The sequence below is a fragment of the Hemiscyllium ocellatum genome, chromosome 44 (assembly GCF_020745735.1).
Source record: "Hemiscyllium ocellatum isolate sHemOce1 chromosome 44, sHemOce1.pat.X.cur, whole genome shotgun sequence".
Lineage (NCBI taxonomy): Eukaryota > Metazoa > Chordata > Chondrichthyes > Orectolobiformes > Hemiscylliidae > Hemiscyllium > Hemiscyllium ocellatum.
Genome location: NC_083444.1, coordinates 10,832,752 through 10,848,737, shown reverse-complemented (window position 1 = coordinate 10,848,737; position 15,986 = coordinate 10,832,752). Strand labels below are relative to the sequence as shown.

At 49.5% G+C, this 15,986-nt stretch overlaps 1 protein-coding gene across 1 annotated transcript in view; it reads right to left on the bottom strand.

Moving 5' to 3' along the window:
* Positions 1-15,986, bottom strand: part of LOC132835219 (zonadhesin-like) — a 140,998-nt gene that overhangs the window by 102,875 nt on the left and 22,137 nt on the right. The window contains exons 7-17 of the mRNA XM_060854582.1: positions 15,888-15,966; positions 14,334-14,453; positions 12,884-13,003; positions 11,436-11,555; positions 9,987-10,106; positions 8,540-8,659; positions 6,296-6,368; positions 3,809-3,852; positions 1,721-1,891; positions 1,224-1,328; positions 471-733 (exon numbers count right to left, since the gene is read on the bottom strand). Of these exons, the coding sequence (XP_060710565.1) occupies positions 471-733; positions 1,224-1,328; positions 1,721-1,891; positions 3,809-3,852; positions 6,296-6,368; positions 8,540-8,659; positions 9,987-10,106; positions 11,436-11,555; positions 12,884-13,003; positions 14,334-14,453; positions 15,888-15,966 (1,335 nt within the window). The remainder of the gene's footprint in view (positions 1-470; positions 734-1,223; positions 1,329-1,720; positions 1,892-3,808; positions 3,853-6,295; positions 6,369-8,539; positions 8,660-9,986; positions 10,107-11,435; positions 11,556-12,883; positions 13,004-14,333; positions 14,454-15,887; positions 15,967-15,986) is intronic.

Here is a 15,986-nt window from a genome sequence, read left to right as displayed (position 1 = left end):
TCCCTGGGCACTATGGGTAATTTAGCATGGCCAATCCACCTTAACCTGCACATCCCTGGGCACTATGGGACAATTTATCATGGCCAATCCACCCTAACCTGCACATCCCTGGGCACTATGGGTAATTTAGCATGGCCAATCCACCTTAACCTGCACATCCCTGGGCACTATGGGTAATTTAGCATGGCCAATCCACCTGAACCTGCACATCCCTGGGCACTATGGGTAATTTAGCATGGCCAATCCACCCTAACCTGCACATCCCTGGGCACTATGGGTAATTTAGCATGGCCAATCCACCTGAACCTGCATACCTTTGAGACCGTGGGAGGAATCCCTCGCAAACGTGGAGAGAATGCACAAACTCCACACAGACAGCGGCCCGAGGGTGGAATCGAACCCGGGTCCCTGGCGCGGTGAGGCAGCGGTGCTGACCACCCGAGCCACCGTGCCGTAATGCGGTGACTCACCTGAATGCTCCTGGAGCTGGATCCTGGGACAGTGACTGCCCCTGACAGCCAGGCGTGGCTCTGGGGCACAGTCCGATTCCACAGCAACAGCCTGCTCGGGCCTTCAGCCACCAGGACGTTGAGGGTCCCTCCATCGCTGGTCTGTCCGTACATGTGGTAGGAGAACTCAACACACACCTCACCGCTGATGTTCAGGCTCGGGCTCGTCAGGCGGATGAACTGGTTGGCGGCAAAGTTACTGGCCTCCTCGTAGACGTAGTGGCCTGGTTGAGGAGGAGAGTCACGACGGTTATCCAGGCTGCCCCCTTACCTCTGGCCAGTGCATGGCTGCCTCTCAGAAAAAGCTTGGAGGTGGGACAGAGGGTTGGGTGTTATGGCCCCCTTGGGCCTGAAAGTGGGTGGGGGTTGCTACTGAAGCCTGCGGCCTTCCAACTGCCTCTCCGTCTGGACCTGGACCTGTCCCCCATTTCACTGGGAGGCAGTGCCAGGCTGAGTAGCCCCTACTGAGGTTCTCCACTGCCCATTGCATGGCCAACCCCAGAAGGAGGCCTGTGCCCTCTGGGTGGGCAGATGTCTAACAAAAGGAGGGGGTGGGGGAGGTGCCATCATATCTCCTTTTAACTTCCCCCCCCTCCCCCCCCCGTCCCCTTGGCCTCTCAAACCCAACCTCCCCACCCTCCCGGCTCACGACCCCTCTGTCCACCCCCTTCCCCCCACCTTGATGGGCTCCTCCACCAATCGATGCCCACTCACCTGGGGCCTCTTTCTCAGGGGCATTGCCCCCCGGCCTGGAGCCGGCGGGACTACAAGCAGCCCGTCGGCCAATCGGATTCCTCCCCAGAGCTTGGCGGTGGAGATCTCACCGCGAAACAAGTTGCCAACGTCGAACGGTTGGCTCTTCGGTGGCAGACTGGGGAGAGGCGGCCCGCACGGTCAGAATGGTACGGACGGCGGCCATTCAGCCCCACCTGGGATAGTCTCAAGGAGCCGTCGACCACCACCACAGTCCATCTGTGCCTAATCCAACTGTGGGACCTAAGACCAGGTCATGTGATGCAATGCCTCTAAGTCATAGGCTGCTGCCTCACACGATCACATGACACCCAATTGCCAGGAGTCACATGGTATGGAGTTGCCAAGGGATACAGTTGGAGCCCCTACTGATTCACGTATTGCCCCATCTCGTGAGTGCCCCCCGCCATTTTGGTTGCAGTTTGCTTCGGCTTGCCCCCACCCTTCCCCCAACTTACCGTGAGTCACCCCATCCCCCCAGGGCGCGGGCTGATCGGCGGAGGGCCCCGTGCCCTGGGTAGGGGTCTCGCCATTGGTTCTAATCCATTCGCCGCTGTCAGTGTCACATTCCTGGGTCCATTGGCAGTAGGGTCTCAGGTTATCATTAAAGTCACAGCGCGTGATGTAATCTACAAGGAGGACAACAAAACTCGATTAAACCTGTCTCCTGCAGAGGGGGTCCACACACACCTTGGTGCCACACTCGAGTCGTACAGAACAGAACCAGACCCTTCAGTCTAACCAGTCCACACTCACCCTAACCCCAAATTAAACTCGCCCCACCTGCATGCGTTTGGTCTATATTCCTCTAAACATTTCCCATTCATCGAACTTATCCCAATGTCTTCTAAACTATATCTGCCTCCACCACTTCCTCTGGAAGCTCATTCCACAGAAAAACCACTCTCCGTGTTAAAAAAAAAATTGCCCCTCCTGTCTTTTTTAAACCTTTCTCCACTCACCGTAAAGGCAGCTGCCTCATGGCGCCAGAGACCCAGGTTCAATTCCCGCCTCAGGCGACTGTCTGTGTGTGGGGTTTGCACATTCTCTCTCCGTGTCTGTGTGGGTTTTCTCCCACAGTCACAAAGATGTGCAGGGTCAGGGTGAATTGGCCGTGCTAAATTGCCCGTGGTGTTAGGTGAAGGGGTAAATGTCGAGGAATGGGTCTGGGTGGGTTGCGCTTCGGCGGGTCGGTGTGGACTTGTTGGGCCGAAGGGCCTGTTTCCACACTGTAAGTAATCTAATCTAATCTAAAGCTGTGATTATTTTGGCATCCTTAGAAAGATAGACTAGCATTGGAAGCATTCCAGAGTAAATTAATTAGGGGGAGTCCCAAATCCCAAAAACCAGACGTTGAGTAGGTACTCATTGGAATTTAGGAAAAATGAGAGGAGACCTACATTCTTAGGGCGCTTGACAGGGTACAGGAGAGATTGTTAGCCCTTGTGTGGGCAAGTCTAGGGCCAGACAGTATCAGCTCAGCGTAAGGGGTCACCCATTTAAGGCAGAGATGGAGAGGAATTTCATCTCTCAGTGGGTAATGACTCTGTGGAACTGTTTAACCCAAAAGGCCGTTGAGTATATTCAAGGTTAAGATAGAGAGATTTTCGATCAGGAGAGGAATCGTGGGTCTTGGGGAAAGTGGAGTTGAGGACGCTAAGATCATGATAATGATATCATTGAATGCTGGAGCTGACTCGATGGGCTGAATGGCCTGCGTCTGCTCCTACATCTTATGGTATTGGGTTCAAGGCTATCAGAAGAGGACGGAAATTTCACTCAGAGGAAGAAAGGGGTCCTTTAGAAAAGCCCTTGATCAGACTGGAGTGTCAGTCAAATGAACATTCACAGAAGTTTAGGACGTTGATTTTTTTTTGTCAGTCTTCCAGCCTCCATCCCATGCATGGCACGGTGGTTAGCACTGCTGCCTCATGGTGCCAGGGACACAGGTTCGATTCCCGCCCTCGGGCGACCGTCTGTGTGGAGTTTGCACGTTTTCTCCGGTTTCCTCCCGCAATCCAAAGATGTGCAGGTCAGGGTGGATTGGTCATGCTAAATTGCCCCATAGTGTTACATGCATTAGATTAGATTCAACTCTCTACAGTGTGGAAACAGGCCCTTCGGCCCAACCAGTCCACCCCGACCCTCCGAAGAGTAACCCACCCAGTCCCATTCCCCTCTGACTAATGCACCTAATACTATGGGGAATTTAGCACGGCCAATCCACCCTAACCTGACCAATAAAGACAAGTAGACCAAATGTCTTCTTCACTATCCTATCTATCTGTGACTCCACTTTCGCGTAATGACGTTGTATTTTAATTTGATAAGGTGCCTTTGAAATTTGGCTTCCATCAGTTTAATTTGAAAAATGGGGTGAACAGTCTTGGGTGGCAGGTGTGTGCGATACAGCATTCTATGAGTAAGAGACATTGGCCGCTCAGTTGACCCTTCCCCATCTGGCCTGGGATCCAGACAACAGAAAGGGCAGTGGTGTGACCCGCTCAGGGGCAGGAGTCAGCCTGGATAAAGTGAATGGACCATACCTTTCGGTGTCTCTTCCACCTGGCACTGCAGGATCTCGGGGGGCCTGTGCAGAGACAGAACAAAGAGGTGAGCAGATTCATCGATAACATTGTCCAGGAAACAGAACAAACCTCACTAACAGCAGTTGGCATTTCGATCATTGCGGAGGCTAATTAGACACAAAGTTGACGTTGAACTGAAGGGTAGAGTTATACACAAGGGTATATCCAACTTAACCAAATCAAAACCAAAAGAACAGTGGACGCTGTAAATCAGAAACAAGAAAAGAAATTGCTGGAAAAGCTCAGTGGGTCTGGCAGCATCTGTGGAGAGAAATCAGAGTTCACATTTCTGTTTTTTTGTTACATCCAATTTATACGCCATCAAGAACCCCCTCTTGCTCCTTTGTCCCATTGCCATGTGCTTTTACCCTCCACCATTATTCCCTTTTGCCTTTCACTTTCTCCTGCCCACCATCTTATATATTCATTCCTGCTCTCTCTCTCGGTCCCTCTGTCTTTTGCTCTCTCAGTCTCTCTCCCTCTGTCTGTCTGTCTGTCTCTCTCTCACTTGCTCTCTCGGTCTCTCTCCCTCTGTCTGTCTCTCTCTCACTTGCTCTCTCAGTCTCTCTCCCTCTGTCTGTCTGTCTGTCTTGCTTGCTGTCTCGGTCTCTCTCCCTCTAGCTCTCTCTCTCTCTCTCTCTCCCTCTGTCTGTCTCTCTCTCGCTTGCTTTCTCTGTCTCTCTCCCTCTGTCTGTCTTTCTGTCTCTCTCTCTTGCTCTCTCGGTCTCTCTCCCTCTGTCTGCCTCTCTCTCACTTGCTCTCTCAGTCTCTCTCCCTCTGTCTGTCTGTCTGTCTTGCTTGCTGTCTCGGTCTCTCTCCCTCTAGCTCTCTCTCTCTCTCTCTCTCCCTTTGTCTGCCTCTCTCTCGCTTGCTCTCTCCCTCTGTCTCTCTCTCTATCTCTCTCTCCCCCTCTGTCTGTCTCTCTCTCTTGCTCTCTCGGTCTCTCTCCCTCTGTCTGCCTCTCTCTCGCTTGCTCTCTCCCTCTGTCTCTCTCTCTATCTCTCTCTCCCCCTCTGTCTGTCTCTCTCTCTCTTGCTTGCTTTCTAGGTCTCTCTCTCTCTCTCGCTTGCTCTCTCAGTCTCTCTCCCTCTCTCTCTCTCTCTCTCTCACTTGCTCTCCCAGTCTCTTTCCCTCTGTCTCTCTCTCTCTCTCTTGCTCTCTCAGTCTCCCTCTCTCTCTCTCCCCCCCCCCTCTCTCTCTCTCTCTCTCGCTTGGTCTCCCAGTCTCTTTCCCTCTGTCTCTGTTTCTCTCTTTCTCTCCCTCTGTCTCTATCCCCCTTTGTCTCTCTCTCTCTCTCTCCGACTCTCTCTATCCCTCTGTATGTCTCTCTTTGCAAATGTTGTCGGGTACACCGAGTATTTCCATTGTTTCCTGATCTTAGTTGAGGAGACGTTATACCTGGTGACTGAGAGGCCAGTCAGAGGTGAATTTAAACAAGAGAGAATCAAAGATGATTGAAATGGTGTAGATGAGAAGGAGGAATTTGAAACAATCTCGGAGCAGCCATGCTCTTATTGAATGGTATATGGCCTACTGTGTGGATGTATTGTGTATATCCATCGAATGGGGAGGAAGGAAGGAATAGAAATTAAATTCCGAGGTACTAGATGTCCATAGACACAGCTTCTGACAATGGCGTGAAGGAAGTGGTAGATGTGTACACCAGAACTGGGGGGTTTGTGGAAATTTTCGAGGGTTATAGAGCTAGGGAGAAACAGGTTACAAGGTGGAGCCAGCAGGCTAGGCCAGGGAAAAGTTTGTACGTGAATGTGAGATTCTTAAAGAATGGGAGATCATCACACCCTCAGAGCCAATGTAGGCCAATGATCATAGGTTGGACAGGCAAACAGAGGCTATCCCCATCACACACTCTCAGGCGGCTTGTGCCTGTTCCAGCTGCAATTAATGTTAAAGGAAGCAGAATTTTCCCTACAGAGGAGAAAGCAGGCTATTCAGCCCATCGAGTCCACACTGAAGAGCATCCCACCCATACCCAACTCCCTACCCTATCCCTGCATTTCCCATAGCCATCCCACCTAACCTGCGCACCATCGGGTGATTTAACATAGCCAATCCAACCTAATCTGCACGTCTTTGGACTGTGGGAGGAAACCGGAGCACCCGGAGGAAACCCACGCAGACACGGGGAGAACGTGCAAACTCCACACCGACAGTTATCCGAGACAGGGATTGTATCTATATCCCTGGTACCGTGAGGCAGCGGTGCTAACCACGAATCCAACCTGACCTGCACGCTTCTGGACTGTGGGAGGAAACTGGAGCACCCAGAGGAAACCCACGCAGAGACGGGGAGAGAACGTGCAATCTCCACACCGCCAGTCGCCCTGAGGGTGGGATCTCCCTGGCACCGCGAGGCAGCAGAGCTCACCACTGAGCCATGGATTGTACAATCCAATTCAGCCTGTGAACCCGTTTCTTCATTACCTTGTGGAAGGTACTGATGGTGTCGGTGAGGACCAGTCCAGGGTTGAGTCTGACACACTGGCTTCAGTCGGGCCTGAGGGGACAATATCGAGTTCATGACAACAGCAGCTGTAACGATAGCGCCACCCCCTTCAACAAATCACTCGGCATTTTCAATGTAAACCATTTTCTGCTTTCGTCGACATTTATAAATCAATCTAACTTGTGACGATGCTGTCACTTAATTGTGTCCTGATATTTTTCTTGAAGAGAGGTTGTAAGGCAGGCGCAGCCAGCTGTCCCGAAGAATTTGCGAGGCCTGGGGACGCCTTTTAAAGTTTGAACAATGGAATCAGCTCTCCCAGATCCGGGCTTTCCAGTTTGGTTTTAGTTTTAAGCAGAAGCTTTTTGGGGGAGGGTCTCAAAAAGAGTTGGCAGCTTCAGTGAACATCTCTTTGAATTTTGGAACACAGAACATAGAAACGATACAGCACAGAACCAGGCCCTTCGGCCCTCAATGTTGTGCCGACCTGTGAACTGTTCTCAGTTCGTTCCCCCTACACTATCCCATCATCATCCAATTTTCTCTTGATGTTCTTTTTTCCTCCGGGATTGGAGAACCGCATGTGAGAATCTGTGTCTGAATTAGCCTTAATGCCAAGGGATGTGTTTATGGGATATTACTGTAATGGGACAGTTAATTAGTAATAGGTACTATTATTCTTTTAAGTTTTCAAATAGAGTTGTGTTATTCTAAATTGCTCGTTCTTTGTTTGTATTTTAACTAAAATGTTTAAATAAATTATATTTTGTTTTAACGTCCAATAGTTTGACCTATTGAGTTGCATCTGGAACTCAGCACTTTTTTTTAGATTACTTACAGTGTGGAAACAGGCCCTTCGGCCCAACAAGTCCACACCGACCCGCCGAAGCGCAACCCACCCATACCCCTACATTTACCCCTTTACCTAACACTATGGGCAATTTAGCACGGCCAATTCACCTGACCCGCACATCTTTGGACTGTGGGAGGAAACCGGAGCACCCGGAGGAAACCCACGCAGACACAGGGAGAATTTGCAAACTCCACACAGTCAGTCGCCTGAGGTGGGAGTTGAACCCGTGTCTCTGGCGCTGTGAGGTAGCAGCGCTAACCACTGTGCCACCGTGCCGCCCACTTTACATCTGGCTTTAAGATAAAATCAAGTTAGGGTATAAGCAACTTTCTGAAAATACTTTGAGGGGGGTCTGGTCTGGTCCATAACCTCACGGCATTTCTTAGGGGGAGTTAGAATTCATGAGCACAAAAACAGGCCATTCAGCCCCTTGTAGGCCATACTCGATCCTCCTCTTTGCCCTACCCCACCATCATGACCTTATATTCCTTTCCCTCTCTCTCTCACGTGTTTTTTTCTGACTTCTGCTGTAAATGTATCCACACTGTCACTTCAGATGGGGAGAAATTACTTCTCATGAAAGGGTGCGGGACTTTGGAACTCCTGGTCACGGAGAGCCGTGAGCGCAGAGTCCCTGTGTATATTGGATGCTGAGGTAAGTTCTTCAACCGTCAGGGAATCGAGGGGCAAAGTGGATGTAATAGAGTCATGGAGATGTACAGCACAGAAACAGGCCCTTCGGCCCAACCCGTCCATGCCGACCAGATATCCCAACCCAATCTAGTCCCACCTGCCAGCACTCGGCCCATATCCCTCCAAACCCTTCCTATTCATATACACATCCAAATGCTTCTTAAATGTTGCAATTGTACCAGCCTCCTCCACTTCCTCTGGCAGCTCATTCCATACACGTACCACCCTCTGTGTGAAAAAGTTGCCCCTCAGGTGTCTTTTATATCTTTCCCCTCTCACCCTAAACCTATGCCGTCTAGTTCTGGACTCCTCGACCCCAGGGAAAAGACTTTGCCTATTTACCCTATCCATTCTCCTCATAATTTTATAAACCTCTATAAGGTCACCCCTCAGCCTCCGACGCTCCAGGGAAAACAGCCCCAGCCTGTTCAGCCTCTCCCTGTAGCTCAGACCCTCCAACCCTGGCAACATCCTTGTAAATCTTTTCTGAACCCTTTGAAGTTTCACAACATCTTTCTGATAGGAAGGAGACGGGGGACATGAGGAATGTCCAATTTACTGGTAGAATAGGTCACGAAAGGCTGAGTGGCCTACTCCTGCTACGTATTACCTTATAACCTCTACCTATGGCACTTGGATGGGGAGTGTGTGTCCACACTGGCGCTGACTGACTCACTTATATTTGCTGAGGAGGCCTCTATGGTCGAAGGGTGGTCTGTAATGATCCCAGGGGTCAAGACATCACCAACAGTTGGTGGTATTGTGCTCTGTGGGTCGCTCGGTGTTGATTCCGGACCTGTTTGACAAAAGAAAGTTATTGTATAAGACAATGGTTCTAAAGGGGTTATTGCTCATGTTACATTCGGCCCCACCCATTGTTGTGATGTCTCACACACACACAGTGTGTGAGTGGAGGTGAGGAGTTCTATTCCAGCTTTAGGAGGGAGCAGCTGTATCTGTAGCTGCTCCCTAAAGTCCTAGTCATGAGGCCTGGCCAAATGTCGTATTTATCATCATCCCACAATAAACCTTCCTGTTCTCGAAGAACTCCTTCCCTGTAAATAGGATATCATTTCCCACGAATCACTTCGAAAGGTCCAGGAAGAAACTAGGACAAAGGAGTTTTCGTGACAGTGATCTTTCTCAAATATCTCCTCCCACACATGGAGCCACAGAAGGTTAGAGATGTTGTGGTTCTGTTCACCGAGCTGGGAGTTTGTGTTGTAGACGTTTCGTCCCCTGTCTAGGTGACATCCTCAGTGCTTGGGAGCCTCTGAGAGACTCCTGGGGATGTCCCCTAGACAGGGGACGAAACGTCTGCAACACAAACTCCCAGCTCGGCGACCAGAACCACAACAACAAGCACCCGAGCTACAAATCTTCTCCCAGACTTTGACGGTTAGAGATGCCAGATAGCACAGGAATAAATAAATATATTCTTGATCAGTCGGAGAATCAAGGATGTTGGGGAAGGGACAGGAAAATGGATGTCAGGAATATCAGAAACACCTTGATCCCATTAAATGGTAGAGCAGGTTTGAGAGACTGAATGGCCTACTCCTGTTGATTACTGTCCCATGTACCTAAGTACAGTGAAAAGTTCTGTTTTGTGTGCATTACAGGCAGATCATACTGTACAAAGTGTATGAGAGTAATAGAACAGACCGAGGAATACAATGTTATGGCGACAGAGAAGGTGCACAGGGAGCGAGGGCAACATTCCATATAAAATGTGAGAGGTCCATTCTGGAGTCTAATGACAGCGGGGAAGAAGCTGTTCCTCAATCTGTTGGTGCGGGTGTTTGAGCTTATGTACCTTCTGCCTGGTGGAAGAGATCATAACCGGGGTGGGAGGGGTCTTTGATGATGTCGGCTGCCTACCTGAGGCAGTGGGACGTACAGATGGAGTCAATGGATGGAGGGTGTGATGGACAGGGCTGTGTTCACAGCTCTCTGTCGTCACTTACAAACTTGGGGCAGAGCAGTGGCCATACCGAGCCACCATGCATCCTGATAGGATGCTTTCTATGGTTTATCAAAACAAATTGGTAAGAGGTCTTACAACGTCCACCAATGGCACTTGGATGGGGAGTGTGTGTCCGCACTGGCACTGACTGACTCACCCGTATTTGCTGAGGAGACGTCTATGGTCGAAGGGTGGTCTGTAATGATCCCAGGGGTCACGATATCATCGACAGTTGGTGGTATTGTGCTCTGTGGGTCGCTCGGTGTTGATTCCGGATCTGTTTGACAAAAGAAAGTTATTGTATAAGACAATGGTTCTAAAGGGATTATGGCTCATGTTACATTCGGCCCCACCCATTGTTGTGATGTCTCACACACACACAGAGTGTGAGTGGAGGTGAGGAGTTTTATTCTAGCTTTAGGAGGGAGCAGCTGTATCTGTAGCTGCTCCCTAAAGTCCTAGTCATGAGGCCTGGCCAAATGTCGTATTTATCATCATCCCACAATAAACCTTCCTGTTCTCGAAGGACTGCATCCTCTGTAAATAGGATATCATTTCCCACTAATCACTTCGAAACGTCCAGGAGGAAACTAAGACAAAGGAGTTTTCGTGACAGTGATCTTCCTCAAACAACTCCTCCCACACATGGAGCCACATAAGGTTAGGGATGTTGTGGTTCTGTTCACCGAGCTGGGAATTTGTGTTGTAGACGTTTCGTCCCCTGTCTAGGTGACATCCTCAGTGCTTGGGAGCCTCTGAGAGACTCCTGGGGATGTCCCCTAGACAGGGGACGAAACGTCTACAACACAAACTCCCAGCTCGGCGACCAGAACCACAACAACGAGCACCCGAGCTACAAATCTTCTCACAGACTTTGACAGTTAGAGATGGCAAATAGCACAGGAATAAATAAATATATTCTTGATCTGTCGGAGAATCAAGGATGTTGGGGAAGGGACAGGAAAATGGATGTCAGGAATATCAGAAACGCCTTGATCCCATTAAATGGTCATGCAGGCTTGAGAGACTGAATGGCCTACTCCTGTTGATTACTGTCCCATGTACCTAAGTACAGTGAAAAGTTCTGTTTTGTGTGCATTACAGGCAGATCATACTGTACAAAGTGTATGAGAGTAATAGAACAGAGCGAGGAATACAATGTTATGGTGACAGAGAAGGTGCACAGGGAGCGAGGGCAACATTCCATATAAAATGTGAGAGGTCCATTCTGGAGTCTAATGACAGCGGGGAGGAAGCTGTTCCTCAATCTGTTGGTGCGGGTGTTTGAGCTTATGTACCTTCTGCCTGGTGGAAGAGATCATAACCGGGGTGGGAGGGGTCTGTGATGATGTCGGCTGTCTACCCGAGGCAGTGGGACGTACAGATGGAGTCAATGGATGGAGGGTGTGATGGACTGGGCTGTGTTCACAGCTCTCTGTCGTCACTTACAAACTTGGGGCAGAGCAGTGGCCATACCGAGCCACGATGCATCCTGATAGGATGCTTTCTATGGTTCATCTAAACAAATTGGTAAGAGGTCTTACAACGTCCACCAATGGCACTTGGATGGGGAGTGTGCTGTCCACAATGGCGCTAACGTACTCACTTATATTTGCTGAGGAGGCCTCTATGGTCGAAGGGTGGTCTGTAATGATCCCAGGGGTCAAGACATCATCGACAGTTGGTGGTATTGTGCTCTGTGGGTCGCTCGGTGTTGATTCCGGACCTGTTTGACAAAAGAAAGTTATTGTATAACACAATGGATCTGAACGAGTTAATGCTCATGTTACATTCGGCCCCACCCATTGTTGTGATGTCTCACACACACACAGTGTGTGGGTGAAGGTGAGGAGTTCTATTCCAGCCTTAGGAGTGAGCAGCTATATCTGTAGCTGCTCCCTAAAGTCCTAGTCATGAGGCCTGGCAAAATGTCGTATTTATCATCATCCCACAATAAACCTTCCTGTTCTCGAAGGACTGCATCCTCTGTAAATAGGATATCATTTCCCACTAATCACTTCGAAACGTCCAGGAGGAAACTAAGACAAAGGAGTTTTCGTGACAGTGATCTTCCTCAAACAACTCCTCCCACACATGGAGCCACGTAAGGTTAGAGATGTTGTGGTTTTATTCACCGAGCTGGGAGTTGGTGTTGTAGACGTTTCGTCCCCTGTCTAGGTGACATCCTCAGTGCTTGGGAGCCTCTGAGAGACTCCTGGGGATGTCCCCTAGACAGGGGACGAAACGTCTGCAACACAAACTCCCAGCTCGGCGACCAGAACCACAACAACGAGCACCCGAGCTACAAATCTTCTCACAGACTTTGACGGTTAGAGATGACAAATAGCACAGGAATAAATAAATATATTCTTGATCTGTCGGAGAATCAAGGATGTTGGGGAAGGGACAGGAAAATGGATGTCAGGAATATCAGAAACACCTTGATCCCATTAAATGGTAGAGTAGGCTTGAGAGACTGAATGGCCTACTCCTGTTGATTACTGCCCCATGTACCTAGGTACAGTGAAAAGGGCTGTTTTGTGTGCATTACAGGCAGATCATACTGTACAAAGTGTATGAGAGTAATAGTACAGAGCGAGGAATACAATGTTATGGCGACAGAGAAGACGCACAGGGAGCGAGGGCAACGTTCCATATAAAATGTGAGAGGTCCATTCTGGAGTCTAATGACAGCGGGGAAGAAGCTGTTCCTCAATCTGTTGGTGCGGGTGTTTGAGCTTATGTACCTTCTGCCTGGTGGAAGAGATCATAACCGGGGTGGGAGGGGTCTTTGATGATGTCGGCTGCCTACCCGAGGCAGTGGGACGTACAGATGGAGTCAATGGATGGAGGGTGTGATGGACAGGGCTGTGTTCACAGCTCTCTGTCGTCACTTACAGACTTGGGGCAGAGCAGTGGCCATACCGAGCCATGATGCATCCTGATAGGATGCTTTCTATGGTTCATCTATACAAATTGGTAAGAGGTCTTACAACGTCCACCAATGGCACTTGGATGGGGAGTGTGTGTCCACACTGGCGCTAAGGGACTCACTTATATTTGCTGAGGAGTCCTCTATGGTCGAAGGGTGGTCTGTAATGATCCCAGGGGTCAAGACATCACCGACAGTTGGTGGTATTGTGCTCTGTGGGTCGCTCGGTGTTGATTCCGGACCTGTTTGACAAAAGAAAGTTATTGTATAACACAATGAATCTGAACGAGTTAATGCTCATGTTACATTCGGCCCCACCCATTGTTGTGATGTCTCACACACACACACAGTGTGTGGGTGGAGGTGAGGAGTTTTATTCCAGCCTTAGGAGGGAGCAACTGTATCTGTAGCTGCTCCCTAAAGTCCTAGTCATGAGGCCTGGCCAAATGTCGTATTTATCATCATCCCACAATAAACCTTCCTGTTCTCGAAGGACTGCATCCTCTGTAAATAGGATATCATTTCCCACTAATCACTTCGAAAGGTCCAGGAGGAAACTAAGACAAAGGAGTTTTCGTGACAGTGATCTTCCTCAAATATCTCCTCCCACACATGGAGCCACATAGGTTAGGGATGTTGTGGTTCTGTTCACCGAGCTGGGAGTTTGTGTTGCAGACGTTTCATCCCCTGTCTAGGTGACATCCTCAGTGCTTGGGAGCCTCTGAGAGACTCCTGGGGATGTCCCCTAGACAGGGGACGAAACGTCTGCAACACAAACTCCCAGCTCGGCGACCAGAACCACAACAACGAGCACCCGAGCTACAAATCTTCTCACAGACTTTGACGGTTAGAGATGACAAATAGCACAGGAATAAATAAATATATTCTTGATCTGTCGGAGAATCAAGGATGTTGGGGAAGGGACAGGAAAATAGATGTCAGGAATATCAGAAACACCTTGATCCCATTAAATGGTAGAGCAGGCTTGAGAGACTGAATGGCCTACTCCTGTTGATTACTGTCCCATGTACCTAAGTACAGTGAAAAGTTCTGTTTTGTGTGCATTACAGGCAGATCATACTGTACAAAGTGTATGAGAGTAATAGAACAGAGCGAGGAATACAATGTTATGGCGACAGAGAAGGTGCACAGGGAGCGAGGGCAACATTCCATATAAAATGTGAGAGGTCCATTCTGGAGTCTAATGACAGCGGGGAGGAAGCTGTTCCTCAATCTGTTGGTGCGGGTGTTTGAGCTTATGTACCTTCTGCCTGGTGGAAGAGATCATAACCGGGGTGGGAGGGGTCTTTGATGATGTCGGCTGCCTACCCGAGGCAGTGGGACGTACAGATGGAGTCAGTGGATGGAGGGTGTGATGGACTGGGCTGTGTTCACAGCTCTCTGTCGTCACTTACAGACTTGGGGCAGAGCAGTGGCCATACCGAGCCACGATGCATCCTAATAGGATGCTTTCTATGGTTCATCTAAACAAATTGGTAAGAGGTCTTACAACGTCCACCAATGGCACTTGGATGGGGAGTGTGCTGTCCACACTGGCGCTAACGTACTCACTTATATTTGCTGAGGAGGCCTCTATGGTCGAAAGGTGGTCTGTAATGGTCCCAGGGGTCAAGATATCATCGACAGTTGGTGGTATTGTGCTCTGTGGGTCGCTCGGTGTTGTTTCTGGACCTGTTTGACAAAAGAAAGTTATTGTATAAGACAATGGATCTGAACGAGTTAATGCTCATGTTACATTCGGCCCCACCCATTGTTGTGATGTCTCACACACACACAGTGTGTGGGTAGAGGTGAGGAGTTCTATTCCAGCCTTAGGAGGGAGCAGCTGTATCTGTAGCTGCTCCCTAAAGTCCTAGTCATGAGGCCTGGCCAAATGTTGTATTTATCATCATCCCACAATAAACCTTCCTGTTCTCGAAGGACTGCTTCTCCCGAAGGTAGTCCACAATGGGATGTCCTCAACCGCTAATTGCTCAGTGAGGTCTGAAACAAAACTAAGACAAAAGGGGGTTTGGTGACAGAGAACCTGCCCACATAGCCCTTACCACACATGGTGCCACGTAAGGTTAGAAGTGGCAAACATTATGGTTCCATACACTGGCTGTTTGCAACCAGTCGCTGTTGGACAATGAGTGACTGTTGGTTCCGACCTCCACCCTCAGGGCAAACCCTTTGCTCCACGTTAGAAATGGGACAGGAATTTGGATTGCTGGATCTTCACGGAGCAGATACAGGCCATTCAGCCTGACCAGCCCCTCCTAGCGTTTATGTTCCACTTGAGCCTTGTCCCAACCCTCCTTCTCAAAGTGTACCCTCCTCCCTCACTTACAAACCTAATTTCCCCTTAACTGCAGCTGCAATAATTACCGAGTCACTCCGTGTGGGGTAGAGTTCCACAATCTCACCATTCCCTGGATGAATATGTTTCTCTTGCATTCCCCAGTTGAATTCCATAATTGCATATGAGAGTTCCCTACATGGACAGCCTCTGTATCGGAGAAGGAAGCATTTTCTATCCACACTATCAACACCGTGGTGCAAGGGGCCATGGCAGTTAGTTAGCTCAGTTGGCTGGATAATGTGAGTGATGCCAATAGCGTGGGTTCAATTCCCGCACTTGCTGACATTATCCTGAAGGACTCTCCTTCTGAATCTCTCCTCTTCCCTGAGTCGTTGTGACCTTTATGTTTAATCACTGCCAGTCCCTCTAGTGAGGGAGCAGTCCTGTGCCAACTCTACTGTACATTTCCAAAGGACCCCAGCTCATGCCTGGGGCAATGGATTCAAACACCATCATGGCGGATCGCCGAATTTGAATTTAATTGAAATCTGGTTGAAAAACCAGTCCTCACGGCCAAACTCATCTGAATCACTGAAACTGGATCTCTTCAGCAAGGGAATCTTACCCGTTCAAGTCCACAGATCCACAGCTGGGCAACTAAAGATGGCTGCCGGCCTATCCCATGATGCCCACATCAGATGAATGATGGGAAAATGAGTCAAGGCCAGAGGATCTCACATGTGATCTGCTGGTTGGAACCTTTCAGGATGGTGCAGTTACCCTCCAAGACGTGTACAGATTAGAGTTTCAGGTTTAGTTCTTACCGCTACAGGCGAAGATGCAGACTTTGTCCACGGCGATATCAGAGGCTGGAGTTTCTCCTCGAACACCTTCTATGACAAACTGTAAAGGCAAGTATCAGG